At 44.0% G+C, this 19672-nt stretch overlaps 1 protein-coding gene and 1 long non-coding RNA gene across 5 annotated transcripts; one reads left to right on the top strand and one right to left on the bottom strand.

Annotated features, from left to right (window-relative positions):
• Nucleotides 1-2470: 2470 nt before the first annotated feature.
• Nucleotides 2471-17750, bottom strand: MSANTD3 (Myb/SANT DNA binding domain containing 3). Of its 4 annotated transcripts, none has more exons than XM_080976980.1 (3): nt 17619-17750; nt 13987-14436; nt 2471-10514 (listed from the first exon to the last, which is right to left on the bottom strand). In XM_080976980.1, exons 2-3 carry the CDS (start codon nt 14402-14404, stop codon nt 10105-10107), a joined length of 828 nt encoding a protein of 275 aa, XP_080833106.1. In that variant the 5' UTR covers nt 14405-14436; nt 17619-17750; the 3' UTR covers nt 2471-10104. The 4 variants fall into 4 exon arrangements, with proteins under 4 accessions (XP_080833106.1, XP_080833108.1, XP_080833107.1 ...); XM_080976982.1 differs by having other exon boundaries at nt 17613-17746; XM_080976981.1 differs by having other exon boundaries at nt 17607-17718.
• LOC308460660 lies at nt 11286-14993 on the top strand. The gene is made up of 3 exons (XR_013978696.1): nt 11286-11533; nt 13760-13900; nt 14872-14993. It is a non-coding gene; the product is annotated as an uncharacterized lncRNA (long non-coding RNA).
• Nucleotides 17751-19672: the final 1922 nt, after the last annotated feature.

Genomic DNA, 19672 nt, shown 5'->3' with positions numbered 1-19672 from the left:
TACGCCGGCTCCCTTGGCCAATAAAGTGAGATGAGCACCGCAACCCAAGAGTCATCCGCGACTGGACCTAACGATCAGGGGTCCCTTTACCTTTACTTTATGTCTGATCTAAGCTCTTTTAATACACATCTCATCCTTTAATTCTGTCAGTCCAACAGTCTCTGCATGACCATGACAACATCAATCAATGAGGAATTCGTTGTTTTTGCCATATTGAATTCTATTAATCTGCTTTCAGGAACTTGTGTCTGTTCCTTTATATATGCATTCTTTTGCCACACCGGTAAGGTTCAGTTTTGTTTTCGCCGCTGAAACGGCATGTCCCCAATGGAGATTTATAGGTGATAAAAGGTTTAAAACAAATTAAGAGCTATCAATTGTATTCTTTTGAAGTCATTTCTAGAAATCAGAATACTTTAAGGAAAGTATGTCTCTAGTTATGTAACTTTTTTAGTCATAAATTATGTGGGTGTAAGTGCCATTACCCCAGGGATAGGTTGTGGCTTGGAACTGGGTGCGAGAGATGAATCAGATAAAGACAAGGGTGAAAGCTGGAATTATGAATCCATTGACATAGCAAATTGAAAGGGGAAGATAAGAGTCATCTTCAAAAATAAAGTCGGGTTAGGTTATGGCAGGGATGGGAGTCACGCACAGGGCAAGGAGGAAAGCGGGCAAGTACATGCACAACACTTGAAATATGCTTGCTGTGCCCAGGTCAGCAAACCCAGAGAAAAAGAACAAAGCCAATGCCTAAAAATACGGCCAAGAAAGTATAAAGAGGAGAAAGGGCTGTAGCTCAGGGGTACAGTACATGCTTTGCATGCAGAAGGCTGCAAATGCAATCCTTAGCACCTAGAGCGGGAATGGGGGAGCTAGGACTGCCCAGATGTTGTTGGACTCCAATTTCCATCACTCTGAGCCAGCAAGGCCAATGTCAAGGATGGGATTTGCAGCCCTGGAACATCTGGAGAGCCAGAGCTCCCATTCTGCATCAAAATGTACAGCTGGAAAGGAGTCCTGTCTGAAACCCTGGAGTTATTGCCAGACATTGTAAACAATATCAACTCCATCTCAGTGTACGGTGCTTTTTGTTTTCGTTTTAATTTTGAATTTTACTGGTGCCATCCCCATCATAACATTGCTACCCTGTACTGCTTTTATTGCTGCACAGTATACTTTATGGATTGGTACTTAGGATAAAAGTAAAATAAAAATGACCACAGCACAATAGGATTTTTCAGTGAGGAAACTTTCAAGATTTATTAACAACTCATGATTTATTGGAACCAATTATGTGCATATACAATTTTTCCTACTAGCAATACAATTTTTATCAGAAATCCTTCATTTTGATTACACATTATACAATAAACAAGGCACTAAAATGTACACCTAGTAGTCATCTTATTATGAATTCTTTGCTTGACTTTAGTCTCTTCCTGATGAAAATAAATATTATTAAACAGATCCTGCACCAAAAAATTCCATCATGAAACTAAGTTATATAATAAAGATCTCCTAATTCCTTAAATACATCTATATGAAGTACAAGGTCACAGTTCTGTAAACCAAATGGAGCAAAAATCCATTATTTGGAGGTGGGGGCAGTTTTCGGTATTTTCCACAATGCAGTTTAGTAAATTAATCTGCTAGAAGCAGAAACGGCTTTGGTACTAAATTAGAAGAGCTCATAGATTTCTGCACATACAGATGTGTGTGGGAGACTTTGAAGTAGTAAGCTCCCCACTGAAGTGGCTGATCCCTAGGAGGACTACATGAATCTGCAGAACAGGTGATCCAACCCAATCAGAACCACCCAGATCTACACTGTAGATGAAGTAAGAGATCATGACTGGCAAGATTAACTTTGGTCCCCATCTGAAATAGGAAGGTCAAGTTAAGAAGGGCCACTTGTTCCCAAAGTATGTTTTATCCAAGAAGGAATACCCAGTAAGCAGAGGAGGGGGTTGTTCTATTTGCCTAGATAGTGGGCCAACACACGACAAACTACAGTGGTGCCCCCCAAGACGAATGCCTCGCAAAACGGAAAACCCGCTAGACGAAGACACTCGCGGAACGGATTAATTTCGTCTTGCGAGGCACCACTGTATTTGGTCCCCTGTATCCATCTACCCAGTGTTAGTTTTACTACACTTCAGGTACAAACGTGGGGCAAAATTCTCATTTGTATCAGCCTGGCCAGAGGTTTACGTGGGCAGAGGAGCTCGGCTCATGCAGCTAACCACTGAGTCTGTCTTGCTAGGTCAAACTGCATCTCAGCTAGAAAAAAATTCTGCAGGACTTGACTCACCACTTGAGAAGCAGAGTTCTAAACACGTATTTTACAATGGCCAGGAAAGAAAACTAAAGCTTGGTTGTTTGTGGAAAAACAAACCTGCAGCACAAAACTCTTTTGAGTATAGGAGCCAACAATATTCTATATACTTTAAAAACTGTAATTATACCGTCAACTTTAAAGCAGTTTATTTAGGAGTATTCTACCTGATATCAGCAACAATACCCCGAAATATGTGTCTCACAGCTGCAAGGCTGCATTTCAGAATATGAACACGAATTGTTACCATCAAGAGTACACTGGAGAGTATGAAAGTAAAACGAGCCTGCAACAAAATGTTGTGACTCTCTCTCTCCTACCTGCAGCCCAGAATGTTGTAAGCCTTTAAGGACCCTTACAAAGGTTCCACAGCAGCATTAGAGTACAATAAGCCTCAATCTTCCCTTTTCCCACCTACTTAAAAATAAATTCTGCCTACTTATCTGTGGATGCCCTACTAGAAGTAACTTGCTTTGCTTTTAGATTTATACACTAGATTTTTCAAGTACTGTACCAATTTATTTACCGTATTTGCAGATCACATTTAATAGATGCCACAGCACTCCCAGTTGTGAAATTTTTACATATTTTCAATACGTACCTTAGATTTGCAGAATTGCTTCCAAAAGCACACTGAAGTAGTACAAACCAATAAAAAGAAGTCCTAGGCATTGTTGGTGGTGATAAAGCTGTATAAGCTAATCTGAATTGTGAGAGTACACAACAGTGATAGCGGACACAATCCAACAGGCCTGGAGTACCAGCAAAAAAGTTTCACTTGCATATTTCACCTTGCTTAGGGTACAGGTGTGGCGTTAATGGAGTTTTGGAAATGATGTGATGGATTTAATCACTGAGGACACCGACAGCTTATGGCGACAGCACCCTTTTAACGACAACATATTCTGTTTCTACATTTAGGCTTCATTTTCTTGGGCACAAGAAAGGGCATCCATACACACCCAACCCCCCCCCCCCCCAAATCTTGGCAAGTGGGGATTCCGCATGTTGGCCTTGCTACTTGAGAAAAGGTGCAAGCGTTGGGAGGACTCAGCCAACTAGATGAAACAATGTTGAGAACTACTCAGGTAGTAAACTTTAGGACCACTCCCTGATAGTTCTTCTGTGCCTAGCTTGCTCTCTCTGCATTCATCCCGTGGGGTTCGCAGACATAGCTGTCAACTTACAAATTTGAAAATAAGGGACCAGCAGGCTCGAAAATAAGGGATCAGCAGCCAAAATAAGGAATCAACAATTACTTTTATAAAATACATATTTTGTTGCGTGCAAATGGCTTTAGATACCTATTAGGTCCATAAATTACCATATAGCATATATTCAACACCAAAAAACAGCAACAATTTGTTGCTGACAAAGCAAGCTGGACGTAGAAAGGGCCCCATTACCTTCAGTAGCTTATTTAAGAGACATCATCAATAAGGGACAGCAGCGGGACACGGCGCTGGAATAAGGGACTGTCCCGCCAAATAAGGGACGCTCGACAGCTATGTTTGCAGATGGGTATGAAAACATGGTAGACTTGGCACCAACCCTGGAATAGAATCTACCACTTAAACACTCTTCCGTACACCCTTTCCACCACTCCATTCCTAAAATGCAGAATTCCATCCTCCCTATCCCCTAAACTGTTGTTATTTCTTCTCCCTGATCTCTTTAGACTCTTATGCCAAATTGCCCGCATTACTGACTCTGACAATCCATCCCTGGGTTGGCAAATACTTGGCCCACCCATAATTAAGAGGTGGGGTGGGTGATAGAGCCTGTCATTTATGGCCAATGCTTAGAGGTTTTGTCTGGCATTACCATTATATATTTAAAGCAGGCATGTCCTGTATAACTAGGGCACATTGCTCAAACACAGCACATTACAGAAACCCACACAGGCAAGCAGGACGTTGGGGTGGGAGGAGCAATACTCAACAAATAGCTATTTGAAAGTTTGACAAGTGTTAAATATTAAGGATCAGTCATGAAAATGGTATATAAGCATTCCAGCAGGCCTAAATAAACTTGTGACCCATCAAACAAAACACAGCTCACTAATAAGCCTCCCGTTTTTGCTGCTTACATGGAACCACAGAAATGGGGGCACCTGAAGCACATGGCAAGTCACGGCATCTGGCTAATCGCTGCAGTCAGCCTCATGGGTCACGAGTTGCAGAGACCTTAGCTGAAAGCTGCCATGATGTTAAGAAGCCTGAAATATACATGGACTTAAAGCAAAAAGTTATGAGTTATGATTCTGAATGGCTAAATAAATTAAATATTGACGCACAGAGAAGTTCACAAGAACGCACATTTAAATGATCTAACTGTGATTTTGTCAGGATATTTAAATGTTTCCACCAAATCACAGAAAGAACCAATTCTTAAATTTGTTAACCTCCATCAGATTTATCATAGCTCAGAATTATAAACTGCAAGCCATTCCATATATTTAAAGTTGGCTGATTAAATGTATGGTACAGTCTGATATTACTCAGGCCTAAGTTCCTTATGATGCAATCCTGTACATCTGCTCAGAACAGTCCCCTTACTCCTATATGCCTGCCCAAACCGTAGTCCTGTTACAAGAACTAAATCCCAAATGAAGGGGCATAGCATTGCACATAAGAGGGATTTTGTCTTGTGTTTCTTGAACAGGGCCTTTTTGCGTCTCATGGCAAACTACTTTTGAAACAGAGGGGAATTTCAAAAGCAGCTTGTGGTATGGCACAGGGCCCTGGAGCTTTAAAGGAAAAACCCTAAAAGGCTTGCCCAATCCCTTAGGGGTGATTAGGTAGCTCTTTGATTCTTGGCCTTACTTTATCCGGCATGGTAGATGAGACTGCCAAACTTTTCAGGCCAATGGGCATACTTGGAAAATGGAGACAGTGCTCTGCGCACCAATCATATAAAGGCATGTGGCACAAAATGACCACCACAGCTAAAAGAGCAGGGAAAAAAGAAGAGCCCCTCAAAATGGTGTGAGAGCCCTGCCTTCCAATTGGGGAAAAACCCAACGACATTGGCCACCACCACATTTACGCAGAGACAGAAGCTCTTTGCCCCTCTCCTCTGACCAGGAACTGAACATGATGAGCAAACCGTCTCTTGTGGGTTTTTAAGGGACATTTTACGAGGACCTTGAAGGGGTTCCACAGGAGGTACTGGTGGGCATACTGGTGTCTGTGGGTGACGCATGGGCACCTCTGAGAATTCTACTTGTAAACATTTCTATTTCTCTTCACCGTATTGTTCAGGTCTCTAATGTCTATTTTCAGAACACTTGTCTGAATATTGATGAGGCTTTGGTTATTTCCCCCACCCTTCACCATCTCATTCATATATAGTTGTCCCTTGACATTTCTCAGTTCTGTATACTGTACTTAAAGAAACAAATACGAAGATTTTAAAAAATACAATCCAATTAAACAGTCCTATTAAACAAAAAACAGATTATGGACCATCATATAAAAAGCTGTTTCACAATAATCAAACATTAAAATGGAATAAAGAAGCTGAACCCCACATGAAAAAATATCGAAAAACAAAAGTCAAGAATGTGTACCCTAAAACTGATAGCAACATCTCAAAAAGGGGATATTGAAACTAGGCAATGAGAAGAGGAGATTCTGATTTGTTGAGCAGAAACTGGTCCATTAAATTTTAGATCAAGCTTCCTCAACCTCGGCCCTCAACATGTTTTTGGCCCACAACTCCCATGATCCCTAGCTAGCAGGACCAGTGGTCAGGGATGATGGGATTTGTAGTCTCAAAACATCTGGAGGGCAGAGGTTGAGGAAGCCCCTTTTAGATGAACTAGTATTTTAGACAATAGCAAAGGCTTGTATTTCTCTTTGCTCATACCAGATCAATTAATCAGGGCTGTGTGTATTTGCAACTCAGCACATCTGCAGAAAAGTAGCAAAATTTTGTATTGAACAGAGTTCAGAATTCTCAGCATGCCTTTAAAAAGAGGTCCTAGCCCTTATCACGAAAAATATAACTTTGGTGTGTGGAGAATGCATGGTGAAATTTCTAAAGTAGGGGGGCAATTTAATATGAAGCACCAGGAATCAGGTGGCGGAACATTTGTGCTTTGCTGTAGCTCATTCCTTCTACCCCAGATTACAGCCGAAACAAAATGAATTGTACATGCTAAAGAAATACAAGGCACAATTCATACATCTCACAGTATCTAGATTTTCTTCTTGCAGAATTTGAATGAGGAATTCATACAGTTCTATATCCAATATACCAGGAAACTACTCTATTTAGACAAAAGCAAAGAGGATGAAATGTTGAGTTCTACATATTATCTAAATAATAAGAATATAAATGACAGGGAAGGGGGAAATTCAAGGGAGAGAGTGAAATAAATCTATTTAACATGGTAACACTGAACAGAAGACATAATAGGAATAAAAAATAAATGATAAAGTAGTATTTTAAAAGTTCAGAATTTAGAACGTGAAAGAAATGGAAATATCTCAAGACTGGCAGCAAAATTGCAGTGCAACTTGTGTCCCTCTCCACCGAAAAATAGACACAGGAGCGGCAGTTGAAAAAAACTCCACTCTGAAGTGCTGAGAAACTGAGGCTCATTGAAAAGGGAAATACTATTGGCATCCAAGGAGAAGGGGGAGCTGGGCAGGGGCTAAACCTAAACTACTATTTTCTGTAATAAAATATATGAACGCATGCTAGTTTCTCTTTACTTCTGACAGCTAAATTCACTGCTGAGTTTTATGCTCTTTGCACTGCTTCATGTTAGAATTAAACTGCCTTATTTTAGGAATGGAGGATGGAGAACGTTATCCGGGTGCTAAGCAAAACCTAATGTCTCGTTGTAAATGAGGTCCAAGCTGCTCTGCCTCGGCTATAGAGATGTCCACATGGGTGATGCCTCTTTTACAGGTAGTAGTTTGTGATAATTTTGGCAAGGGCAACTTGTCATGCAGAGGTGAGAGCACATGCACCTTCTGAAATTCCCAGTTGCACACAGGAACAGGAGCCCCATTCCAATTTGGACCAGACAACCCTAATATGTACCAAAGACACCAAAATGAGGAGGCAAATGAGAAGTAGCCTAACATTTCCCCTCAAAATACTTTCAAAAGGGCTTGTGATTTCCTGAGGCTTGGGGCTGCAATTGCTCCCTCGTTTTCTATTGGATTATGCTGGAACCTCCATTTATTTTTGTAGTGGTTTGAATTCAGTATTTAAGCTCTACACATGCATTAACTAACATAATTATTTTCCCTTTGGAAAATTATTTAAAATACTAAGTTATAAACTCATTTAAGAACCACAAAAATCTCCACAGTATAAGCACAGCCCTCTTTCCAGTTATCTTCCCATTCCCTTTCCCCATACTTCTGATAGTTTCTTGTTTGCCTGGGAATCTGTTAACTGTGAACCAGTGTGCACTTTGTAAGATGTTCAATAAGATCTGTTCAACAGTTTGAACAGAGCTCCTCAATAAGAAGTTGCACTAAAAGATACATTACCAAAATACACAAATTTTGTTTTTCCAGAATGAACATATTTCTACCCGGTCTTATAGTCAAAGGCACGCACCAGAAAAGACCTGAAGCGACTCAATTTCTTTGAGCTTGATTCTATTTGAGAGGAGTGAGGTAGAGCAAGGATTTCATGTCAGCATGTAAATGATCTGCACCTATGAATAGTAGATCTCCATCTCATTCCCCAAGTTGGTATTTCAGCACACCATCCTATCAACAGGAAAAAGAGGAAGGCTTTATGGCTAATTCTGTGCAGTGCGCATGTGCAGCACCATAAACCATGCTCATCCCCTTTAGTTAAATCAGAGTAATTCCCACCACTGTACTCCGAACTCACAATTATATACTGTTTAAAATCTCAACTCTAGCCACCCCCATGCCCTGGAAGACAAGAGGAAAAACTCCTTACCCTTTTCCTTGACATACCAAGATGGGAGTGCTGAAAGCAATGACGAACGTAGGGTGCTTCACCAACATTAAGCAACAAGCTTGTCCCCTTAGTGTGGGAACCTTTGGTCCTCCAGTTGCTCCTGAACTACAACTCCCATCAGGCCTAGCAAGCATGGCCAATGACTAGGGATGATGCAAGTTGTAGCTGCAATGTCTGGACACTCAAATGTTCCTTATACCTGCCTGAAAAATTGACTATGCCTCCCCCTACTTTACTGGTAACCCTGTGCTACTGTAAATATAAAAGAGAGGCAGCTCTAATCCACTCATGCTAGTTTTGCAACAGATTTGACAGCACTCTTAAGTAGCTTCAGGTCTCTGTCTTAGAAGCATCTGAAAAGATTTACCTGTAAATCCAACTGAAAACCACCTGAAGCCCAATGAACACAGCAAGATTGCCCCATTTTGAGAAGAAGAAAAAGCTAATATCACCATTTGCACTTATTAGTCATAACTGCCAAATCTACATATGAAATCGTGGAAATTCATGGTTGCTGCTTCATTAAAACAGAAACAAGCCTGCTTCTCCTTTGTCACGTACTTAGAGGGTGGTGGGTTCTCTCAGTCCCTTGCCTCCCATCAAAGATGAAAACTCTTCAAGAGCTCAGTCACACACTGTGATGCTCAATGCGTTTGCCAGTTACCCATTCAAGGAGCCACAGCCACTCCCTGTGTGGCGGCAGAATTATCTGCATTTGCCATGTGCACTCATTACATTTTTACAGGGACTCGCATGTAAAAATGCAATGTGTTTAAATAGCCCCGAGTTACACAGTAAATCTACACTTTAACCTCCTTACATTTGGCTGGTGCTCACTTCAGATCCCTGGCTCATGTGGACTAGGACCAAGAGATAGGTGCAGTATGGAGAGGGTGATCCTGTCATGCAAACAAACTGGACCTGCATTGTACTAGATGGACGGGTGGCTCCTTCCTGACATGACGAGAAGCCAAACAAGCTGAAATGAACCAAACGGAGAGGTGCCAAGTATCCAAGTGATGCTGCAATCCTGTATACACTTACTGTGGAGTACACGTGCACAGCTGCAAATCACACACAATGGTAATTTTCTTGATGCCTTCTTCAACCGCAGAAAAGTGGCCAGACAGTAGTAATTTTGCCCTAAATTATATAGCTGGCAGGTGAGCCATGCCCTATAGTGCAAACTGAGTGCAGCGTCATTAATGGTTAGGGGCAGGAGAGAAATGTGGTGGTGGTGAACTTCCCTTGTGGCCAGAGAGCTAATCAATTGTTTGAAAGCTTTCCATGCCCTCTTCTGAAGCTGTTCCTGCTATGATGCTGCCCTTTCCCCACATTCTATTAATAAACGGAAAACGTATTATGTCCTCTGGCTCAGTGATGCAGCTGAGTCACTGCGCATCTGGTAGCAGCCCCACCTCAACAAACAATTATGGAGGATAAGTCAGAATTCTTGCTTCTTGGAAACAAATTTAAATTTCAGACTTGAAATTAAATACTAAAATGCCCAGCTACGTATCTGCTGTTCAGAAATTTCTAGAGAAAAAGTGTGCACCACAGAATATGCCTACTGACTTCCTGTGTGTATAAGGGGATGCTCAAAAAATGATAATAATTGAGTTATTGGGCTTAAAAAACAACAAATAGATACCACATTTTTCTTAGCTCTTCCTTAATGTTTGTTCACAGCCTAGTGGGAAGGCATTCTCTCAACCTAAAAATACAAAACTAGCAGAACTGAACCCCTCCTCATTCTCTTCTAATAAACCAGTGATGCCAGTCCATTTTATGGCTGGCTGCTGCCTTCTCTAGGGCGAATTAGGGAACGGTCTGTTGAAAGATGAGACGGGCCACTCTTTTGTAACAGTTTGAAGTTTCCGCTCCCAGTACATTTTTTTTTTGTTGAGCACCTCCATCTTGATTCTGTGCTCCTCTTCTGCCATCTCACACTCCCGCTCGATTTGCTGAATCTTGGCCACGTGGACCTCATTCATCTGGATCAGCTGCAGTTGCAAGATGGACATTTGCTGATGGTGCTCTTCTTCATGCATCTTTTTCAGATCACTTTCCTGGGCAGCTTTACTTCTGAAATTTTTACTGCCTGTTATTCTGACTGCTGAACAGGAAGGCTCCGATTGCGAGGTTCCTTCACATACCTGGAAATGTACAAGATCTTTGTCTTCATCGCACAGTTCTCTGTTTATAACGGTGAAAGGTTCTGGGGAAATAAAATAAGAAATATGACCATTATAATAATTTTCAATTTTTTCCAACCCAAGAGCCAGTTTGGTGTGGTGGATATAGTGTTAAACATACATTGGGAGACTTGAAGCCCAAATTGAAGAAGAAGAAGAAGAAGAAGAAGAAGAAGAAGAAGAAGAAGAAGAAGAAGAAGAGGAGGAGTTTGGATTTGATATCCCGCCTTTCACTCCTCTTCAGGAGTCTCAAAGCGGCTAACATTCTCCTTTCCCTTCCTCCCCCACAACAAACATTCTGTGAGGTGAGTGGGGCTGAGAGACTTCAAAGAAGTGTGACTGGCCCAAGGTCACCCAGCAGCTGCACGTGGAGGAGCGGAGACGCAAACTCGGTTCCCCAGATTACGAGACTACCGCTCTTAACCACTGCACCACACTGGCTCTCAGCTATCAATGTCATTGACTCAGCTATCAATGTCAAAGTGCAAGTAGATAAATAGGGACCGCTCCGGCGGGAAGGTAAACGGCGTTTCCGTGTGCTGCTCTGGTTCGCCAGAAGCGGCTTAGTCCTGCTGGCCACATGACCCGGAAGCTGTCTGCGGACAAACGCCAGCTCCCTCGGCCTATAGAGCGAGATGAGCGCACAATCCCAGAGTCGGTCATGACTGGACCTAATGGTCAGGGGTCCCTTTACCTTTACTATCAATGACTGGGTGGTCGCTATCTTCAGCTTAACCACTTTATAGAGCTGTTGCAGTGAGGATAAGCTAGGATAACCCCATGGGCTCCATCTTGACAGCCTTGGAGGAAAGATGGCGTATCAATGTGATTTTTAAAAACGACAGTAAATTACTGCACAGCCAAGCTTGCGTCATCTTTCCCTGAAGCAGATTCAGGACACTGGACATTGTGACAGCATCAAACTACAAGCACTACCATTATAGGGTGGAAGAGGATAGGGCGTTCAGAGTTGAAGGCAGTCTGAAAGAGGAACGGCTGCCCTGGGTGTGTAGGCATCCCTCACTTCCTCTCTGGTGCACAGGTATGGGTAAAAAATGTTTGGCCAGAGAAAAAGACGAGGAAAAGGAAATTCGGCTCTCTTTAAAGCTCTACCCTTTGCCTCCACCGTCAAGGCTTTTCTCTGAGAGTAGCTCTATAGGGGCCTTCACAGTTAGGATGACTGACACCATGTTGAACTTTGTAGAGTACCTCCAAGACACAGGAGGTTTGATATGATCTTTCACTTTCCTCAGAGGACTGGAGGCTGCCTGGGCCACATGCCCTTTGAAGGCCCTCAAGCACCTCAAAGCACAAGATTACCCCCTGCTCCAAAGTTCAGAGTGGGGGGCTTGAATTCAGCAGGCTTGAGAAAATAGGGAGGAATGCTCAGAGTGGCCTCTTGGAGTTCACCCAAGATGTCTTTTGAAGTGCTTGTACTGAAAGAAGCAGGCAGGGAAGAGAACAACAGAACTACAATTCATATCCTCCTGCTAAAAGGTCTCTTTCAACTCAAGGATTTCTTTTGAGATGCTATAACCCACAGCTGGGCAAACTGCGGCTCTTCACCTCCTTTGGTGCAGCCTTGAAGGATGTAGAAACAGATTGGGACAGAGCACAGGTAGGTTTTTAGAAAAAAGGAAGATGACAGCATTGGCCAGAGCACAGATTTGACTCTTTTCACTGAGCTCACCTGCTCCAGTCCATGTTAAGTAGCTTGCCCTACAGAAAAGGAGAAGGTTTACTGTCCTTGAAACAGGTGCTGTTTTTGTACGCAAAGCTTTGCAAAAAGTTTCTCAACTTGCAAAAAAGGGAGGGGGTCAGAAGCATGAGGGAATGGAGAAGTTGTGGGTAAAAAATCCTTTCAAGAAGTGCTGAACTGCACTGAGGGAGCAAGGGCTGGGGTGTAGAGGACAGAATCTTTTGCTCATCATACTTATTGCAACGTTGCTGGAGGAGAAACAAAGCAAAACAGATTCTGAGGGTAAGAAACAGGTAGAAAACAGGTAGTGTGGTGTGTTGTAATTAAGAAGAGCAAGGATTTTGACAGGGGAGAAACAGAGCTGAGGTTATTTTTGCTTTCCACCTTCCTTCCTTCCCTCTGAAACTCCAGAACATTGAACCAATGCCGGTATTAGAAATCTCCAAGTGTAATTTGCTTTTTGCTCGGGACAGCCGTGCCCCCCCAATCCCTTGTCCTCGCTATGTGGATGCTCTGTGGACTCCCTGGAAGGGTGTGCGACAGGTGTGGATCCTCTTTGATGGCGCTTTGCACTCCTGTGTCTGTTTGGGCTGCACACTCATGTCTGCAACAAATGCTTTGATGTTTCTGTTGGAGTGCGGTACTTTGGCATCAGTGATGCATGAGTACGAGGCGTTGTGAGGGGTCCCAATCTGTGTGTGTCTGAGGCGCCACTGTGCCCACGTGTGTTACTTAACGGTGTCCGCCTAGGGTGTGTGCTTTTCTTGTGTTGGGTCATGTGGTGGGCAGAGCAGCGGTCCTTGCTGGGAGCTGTGTGAAGATTGGCTGATGCAGAAAGGTTGCTAGGGGCATCTACACTTTGCAGCTTCTGCTGTGTTCATGGCCAAGCCCAGTGACTGTTCCACTGGTGGGTTGACTGATATCCATACTTTGCACTGCTTTGCTGGTTGGCAGCTTTGCCTGTGTGCCAGCCACAGTGGCTCCTTGTGAACTTGCATGAATGGGACTGAATGAGAGAATTAAGGGATGGTGTACGAATGGGAGAGAAAAGGAGCGGCTCTGCCCTGCCCAGGCTTTGGTCCTGCCACTGGTTTGTGGCTTCTGAGCACGTTCCTCTGAGGAAATGTGGTTGTTGACCACAAAGGGTTACTCTCTGCTCCTCTAACCTGTGGGCCTCCCACAAATGGATACAAGCATGTTTTTGATGTGTTAACTAAGATATAAACAGTTTGAATGGTAGGTATTATTTTCATGGCTGTACTGGAACAAAATGCAGTGGGCTTCAATGTTCTTACATCCAACCTAATTGCAACCTGAGGCTCACATATAAACTCACATTTATGAAGGTTAATCTGAATTTATAGTCAAACCTCTCAAAATGGCTTAAAAATAAAATCATGATAAAGTGAACTTGTTAAAACTAATTATCCCAAATAATTAGAAATGCATTCACACATATACCAGGCATGGGGCCAAATGGTAAGTTATAGGTTTTTTTTTTTATAAAAAAAAAGATTAATGTCTCATTCTCTTATTCCCCCCTATCATTCACCTTTTTCTTCTCTTCAGGAGAAAAATGGTGCTGCTATGACACACCTGAGGGAAAGGGCATGATCCTATCAAGTGTCATGACTCACCAGTTAAATCCATATAGATTGTGTTCATTTACTTATACTGGAAAAATCATAGCACCACAAGAGGTATCACCAGGTAAGCAAACTGCAAATTTTCTATCTACTTTTGGAATGTAAAGCTATGAGAATAGTTTACTGTAGATCACTAGAAAACAACTGTACCTTGGCTGGAGGCTTCTGGCTGATATTCAGAATCCTCTTCTGGTGGACTCTGTAAAAAGTACACCTGCTCAGGTACCATGCTGGCAATCTTCTCTTTTCCCAGGATGTGATTACTCAGAAGTGGACTAATGCTCCTTTTTACCTTGTCTCGCCTTTCATGTGCCATTATTTTCTTTGTCCGTGCTTTGATGTTCTCCCAGCATTTTTTCAGTTGCTTGAAATCTCGTAGTGATACACTTGGTTGAGAATTATATTCATGAGCAAGTGCCTGCCAGGTCCGTTGTTTCAGTGCAATAGTCCTTGCATCACTTTTTTTACACTCGAGTACATATTTGTATTTCTCAACTAATGCCAGCAACACACTCTTCTCCACTTCAGAGAAGTATTTGGCAGGTTTTATCACTTCGCTGTTTTGCATTTTCTTTTGATTCTCCAGAGTGCCAAAATAACCTATAAAAAAAACAACAGACAGCTTACTTTTGCAAGCATGATTGATTTCACAGCAAATAACATTCTGCTCAGAAAATGTTCTTTTTCGTCACAAAAAATGTTAGAATATTACACTATCATCAGTCAGTCAGTCAGTCAACACAATCACCAATAGAAGAGTTCAGGACAAACAAAAGTGCTACTTCACACAATTCAGAATTCCCTACTACACAGTGTTCAAAATTAGCAAGGCACCAGGCACATTTTGCACATGGCTTTTAGCCACTTGCAACCAAGTGAAGAGGCCTGGGCACAACGGGAAGTGCATGCCTGGGGATCATTGGGTCTGGACTGTTTTCACACACTATTACCGCATCTTACAGAATTCTATCAGTTACATTTTGTCTGCACAATCAGAATGAATTTCAGGAACCAAAATGCTTTTTTTCTGTGCAGCTGGAGCAGGAGCAGTGAACAATGTTATAGTTAATTATTGCCGCTTGTCTTAAATTACCCCACCCCACTGTCCTGCTCACAGTTGTGAAGAATATGGTCCGGGTCACCATGAAGAAAAAGAGGTAAGAATAGGCCTATATATCTGTGGGTTGTCCCTGGATAAAGTGACTTTTCTTCTTTAAGCTCTCAAAGTGCTTAACCTAGCTCAAGGTTGTCATATGAACAAGTCAAATGTTTAGCTGATAATCAAACACAGTCAGTTCATCATTTGAAAAATAAGGCTTTAGAGCCATCTTGGCCCCAAAAGACAACTAGACATTCTGTTTGGGCAACTGCAACCAGGAGTGCCAACCGGAATAAATTATTGGGGGGGGGGGGGAGCCCAGGTAAGCCCTGCGCTGCAAAATTGATCACAAGACACAGTGCATGGACACCATTTGAATGGCAACGCCCAGTGCTATTTTTCTAGATATTTTATTGGAGATCTGGGGGAGCTGGCTGTAACCTTGGTTTAAGGAGCCTTTTGCCACCTAAGCTTATATATCTGAGTTTCTAACAGTGATAGCCCCTCAAAGCCACTAAGTTAGATGGCTTGAGAAAAGAGCAAGAGCTATCACTTCCTACTCGTTACCACGACAGCTAATTGGAACACCCCTGTGTAGGGGCAGCATGCCTCTACGTGCCAGAACCAAACAGCAAAGGTTGGGCATCATCTTCATACTCTAGTTTATCCAATTAGTTATCCATATTGATAGCAGAGTGGCTATCGGGGTGGCTTTAGGGGGCTGAGGGATGCAAGACCTGATAGGGTAGGGGTGCTAACACGTTGTCATTGACCATAAAGAATGGAGATATGGAATGTAAATGTGATTTGGTAAATGGAATATGGTTTTTTGAATTCAGAATGACAGATAACGGGTCTCTGCTTTTTGCTGGAGTCCAGCCCATGTGGGAATTATTGGTAATGAGATGGCAGAAAGGAGAACCTTTGTGAAGTTTGTGAGGTGGAAGTAACAGCTGACTATGTAGCATAGGATTGAGATACAGGGATGAAAGGGAAAGCCCCCCTCACAAACTGAGTAACTGTGGGATTCGCTTTGGGGTTTGGTTTAACAATTATAACTGAGTAACAACATTATAGCCAGCAGGTAGCAATAATAGGGTTTTTTCTCTTGCTTTGCAGCACTAATAAAATCAAGGAAGAACAATACAGGTATCCAGCTTCTTGACTTGATTGTTGCTCCTGTGCTGCAGATCCATGGTAGATCCATGGATCAAGCCATATCACTGCCAAAACTCTCTGCTAAGATCTTGGGAGCACACGATTGCAGTTCCAACAAACATACCTTAAAACCAGTCCATTATAATGGATTCATTATATCTCAGATAACTCTAGGCCAAATATTCTTGTGAAGCAGGAATGGTTAACTGCAAGGATGCCTACCTTTCAAATCCACAGGGTCCCGACTTTCCTCCCCAGAAGAAGTCTTGAAGATTATGATTAATAAAAGACAGGAAATTTCATTGTAAGTACCTCTCTCTCTCTCTCTCAACACTTAATTATGTATCCTGTTAACCCCTCAAATATTGCCCCACACTCAAAAACATGAAACATCCTAAATTGCATTATGCTTTTCCCATGTGCATATTCAGCAAAAGAAGCAATTCCCTGCATTAATAAGGATAATTCACAATACATTTCAGTTTATAGGTTGATCTGTATGCATGTTTACTTCCATATATGTTACCTCAGAGTAAACATGTGTTTAGCCTTACTGAAGCTAAGCAGGCCTGGCTCTGGTCAGTGCCTGGATAGGAACAAGGCAAACATTGCTTTGGCTTCTGTGACACAAGAAGGTCTGGAGGTAAACATAGGAATGTAAACGTACAAATGACTTCTTGAAAACGCCATGGAAGGCCACAGAATCTATAGAGGGATAAGTGCAGGCTCTTCTGCCACAACAACCCCAAGATGTACAGAGATGGGAAAACCTATGGTCCGCCAGGTGTTGGTGAACTGCAGCTCCCATCAGCTTCCGCCAGCAAGATCAATGGCAAGGGATTGTGGGAGCTGTAGTCCAGCAATATCTGCAGCTACAGGTCCCTCATCTTCCCTGCACTTGGGGGTTAGCCAGGCTCCAAATGGTGTTTTTGAGATCACTTCATTTGAAATGGCAAAAGCTGGCAGCGCGGAGATGTATATCCCATAAACACTCCTTCAGTATCAGGATTTTACACAGGGAAGCAACTGAAACAGCCACAGTGGACTGCAATATTCTCAATCTTAATTCTAAATATTTACAAATGTTGCCACCAATATTAGATGTCCGAATGCCTCATCTAGCCCAACTTCTGAAATCAAAAATCCTTAAAAAGCGCAATGCTATCCACGTTTACCCATGATCCGGGGTTTCGCCCCCAGACAAGGGTGTAGAGGACTGCAGCCCTGCACACACTTTGCCCGAGAGCAGACTTACTCCGGAGTAGACGCAGGCAGGGCTGCACAAGTTACACGCGACGATGTTGCGCCACAAGGACCGGGTGGGGAACAAAATGACCATCTGTGGCCCAGCGAGCCTTTCCCCTCGGCAGAGAAATACAAATTCCCTCAACCTGTTACACATCTGGGAAGGCATCCTGGCCGCTTTTCTGGGGCAAAGAGGTTGCAGAGAGACGGGGTAGCATTTTCCTTGGAAATAAACACCATTTTACATATGCATTTTAAAGACACGCACACGCACAATTACCAGGCTTGGGTGGACCACGGCCTCCTCAGGCTTCCTCCCCCTTCTTGCTTTTCCCTGGATGCTGCCGGGTTTTTCTCTCTTATTTTGGAGAACAGGAAAGCACAGATCCCAGCCTGACAAAGGACGCCCCGCCACCCACTGAATGCGCATCGGCGGCTGCAGGTTTGCAAATGCAGGCGCGCAAGCGGCGCTTCAGACAATAACGAGCAGCGCTCATCTTGCCGTTTGCCGTTGCCCCGGCGGAGGGGAGAGAGATAATCCCCGTAACGTGTGGATAGATACGGGATCGGCCTCCAATCCCAAAGGGCAGCGCAACAGCCCCTGCTCTTAACAAAAGCCCCACCATTAATTGCCAATCTCTCTCTCCCTCCTCTCTCCCTCTCCGCGGCTGGGTTTAGAGAAGGCGGGATCCGCGTCGCTTCCACCTTCCTCCCCTTCTTCCCCGACCACTAAACCACTCCCTCCTGCTCTTCCCAAGTTCCGACGCGGGTCTCAAAGCGGCGGCCACCAAGCGAAGCGAGCGCCCCGGGTGGAAACGTTGCAATCCCATAATTTCGCGCTCGGGGCACGAAGCAAAGGCGAGAACAAATGTGTGCATGCGTGTTATGCATGCATGCATGCGAAAACTGACAACAAGCGTTGCTTTTTCTCCCCGCCCCGCTGCACTAAAGACAGAAGGCTTCCTTCCTTCTTCTTTTTGCAAGACTCATAGCAGAGAGCGACCGAATGGAGCCGCTCCCTCTTCTCTCTGGAAATCCAGTCCGGGTTTTCTCACCCGACAGCGCCGCCGCGGCTCCGGCCGGGAAAAGTGGGTGGGGCGCGCACTGCGCACGCGCATTGTCACTTGCGTGGCGACAGCCGAAGAGGAAGGTTGTCGGCGGCGGCGGCGGGCTCTGTGAGTAGCTTGAAGGAGGCGAGGCGGGTCGGGGGCTGGCGGTGGCCCGGGGGTCGCCTTCGCGAGGGGCTCGCCTGCGGAGGGCCTGCCTTTGGCGGCGGAGAAGTCGGAAGAAGAGTGCGGAACTCCGCCTTTCCCCCCTGACAGGGACTCGAGGCGGCGCACGGGGGGAAGTAAGAACCATTTCCCCCTCCGGATATGGACGAGGAATCACCTCTGAGCGTTGGCTGTGCTGGCTGGGGACTGGTGGAAGTTGGAGTTTAGCTCTCTATGTGGAGGGCTAGGGAATCCCAAACTACAACTCCCATCGGTCCCCATTCAACAGATTGTTGCTGTTGTTGGCATACAGTATTTATATATGTCTCTCTGGAGGGCCGTGGGATACCCCAACTCTGATTTCTGCTCCATGTCCTGTTTCCTACAGTTGCTGGCTTCTGCAGAGTATTTTGCTTCCTTGCTTAATTATTTACCGTATTTTTCTCTCTATAGGACGCACCTTGTTTTAGAGGGGGAGAACAAGAAAAAAAATTTCTCCCCCTCTCTGCGCAGCACCCCTTCAGCAAAGCGGCAGGAGAAACAGAGCCCCTTCCATTTCTCCTCCCGCTTCGCTGAAGGGGTGCTGCGCAGCTCTCCCTTTCCCATGTTGCCTTCGCCTTCAGTGAAGGCTATCAAAAATAGCCACCTGAAGCCTCCGGAGCACGGCGGAAACTCCCACTGCGCTTCTGAGGCTTCGTGTTGCTATCGCTGAAGCCAAGGAGCCTGCATTCGCTCCGTAGGATGCACACACATTTCCCCGTAATTTTTGGAGGGGAAAATGTGTGTCTTATAGAGCGAAAAATACGGTACTTATTCTTTTTTTGCAGTTGCACTTGATGTAATGCACCCTTTCCCCGCAGTGAGCTCAAGGTGTCTGTCTTCCCTTCTCATGCGATCCTCACATCAACCCTGTGAAGGTTGGTCAGGTTGAGAGTTGGTGTCCAGCACGGGGCTGCCCAAGTGGGGCTTTGTCTTAACGTCCTACTTGGACACACTCAACCCAGACTTCACCAACCTGGTGCCCTCCAGATCTTTTGGACTACAGTTCCCATCAGCATCAGCTGCTACCAGCAACTGGCTAGGACTGGTTTTTATTTACTTACTGCACTTTTATGCCACCTTT

The sequence above is a fragment of the Podarcis pityusensis genome, assembly GCF_964106645.2.
Source record: "Podarcis pityusensis genome assembly, chromosome: 13".
Lineage (NCBI taxonomy): Eukaryota > Metazoa > Chordata > Lepidosauria > Squamata > Lacertidae > Podarcis > Podarcis pityusensis.
This window is presented reverse-complemented; position numbering and strand designations above follow the sequence as displayed.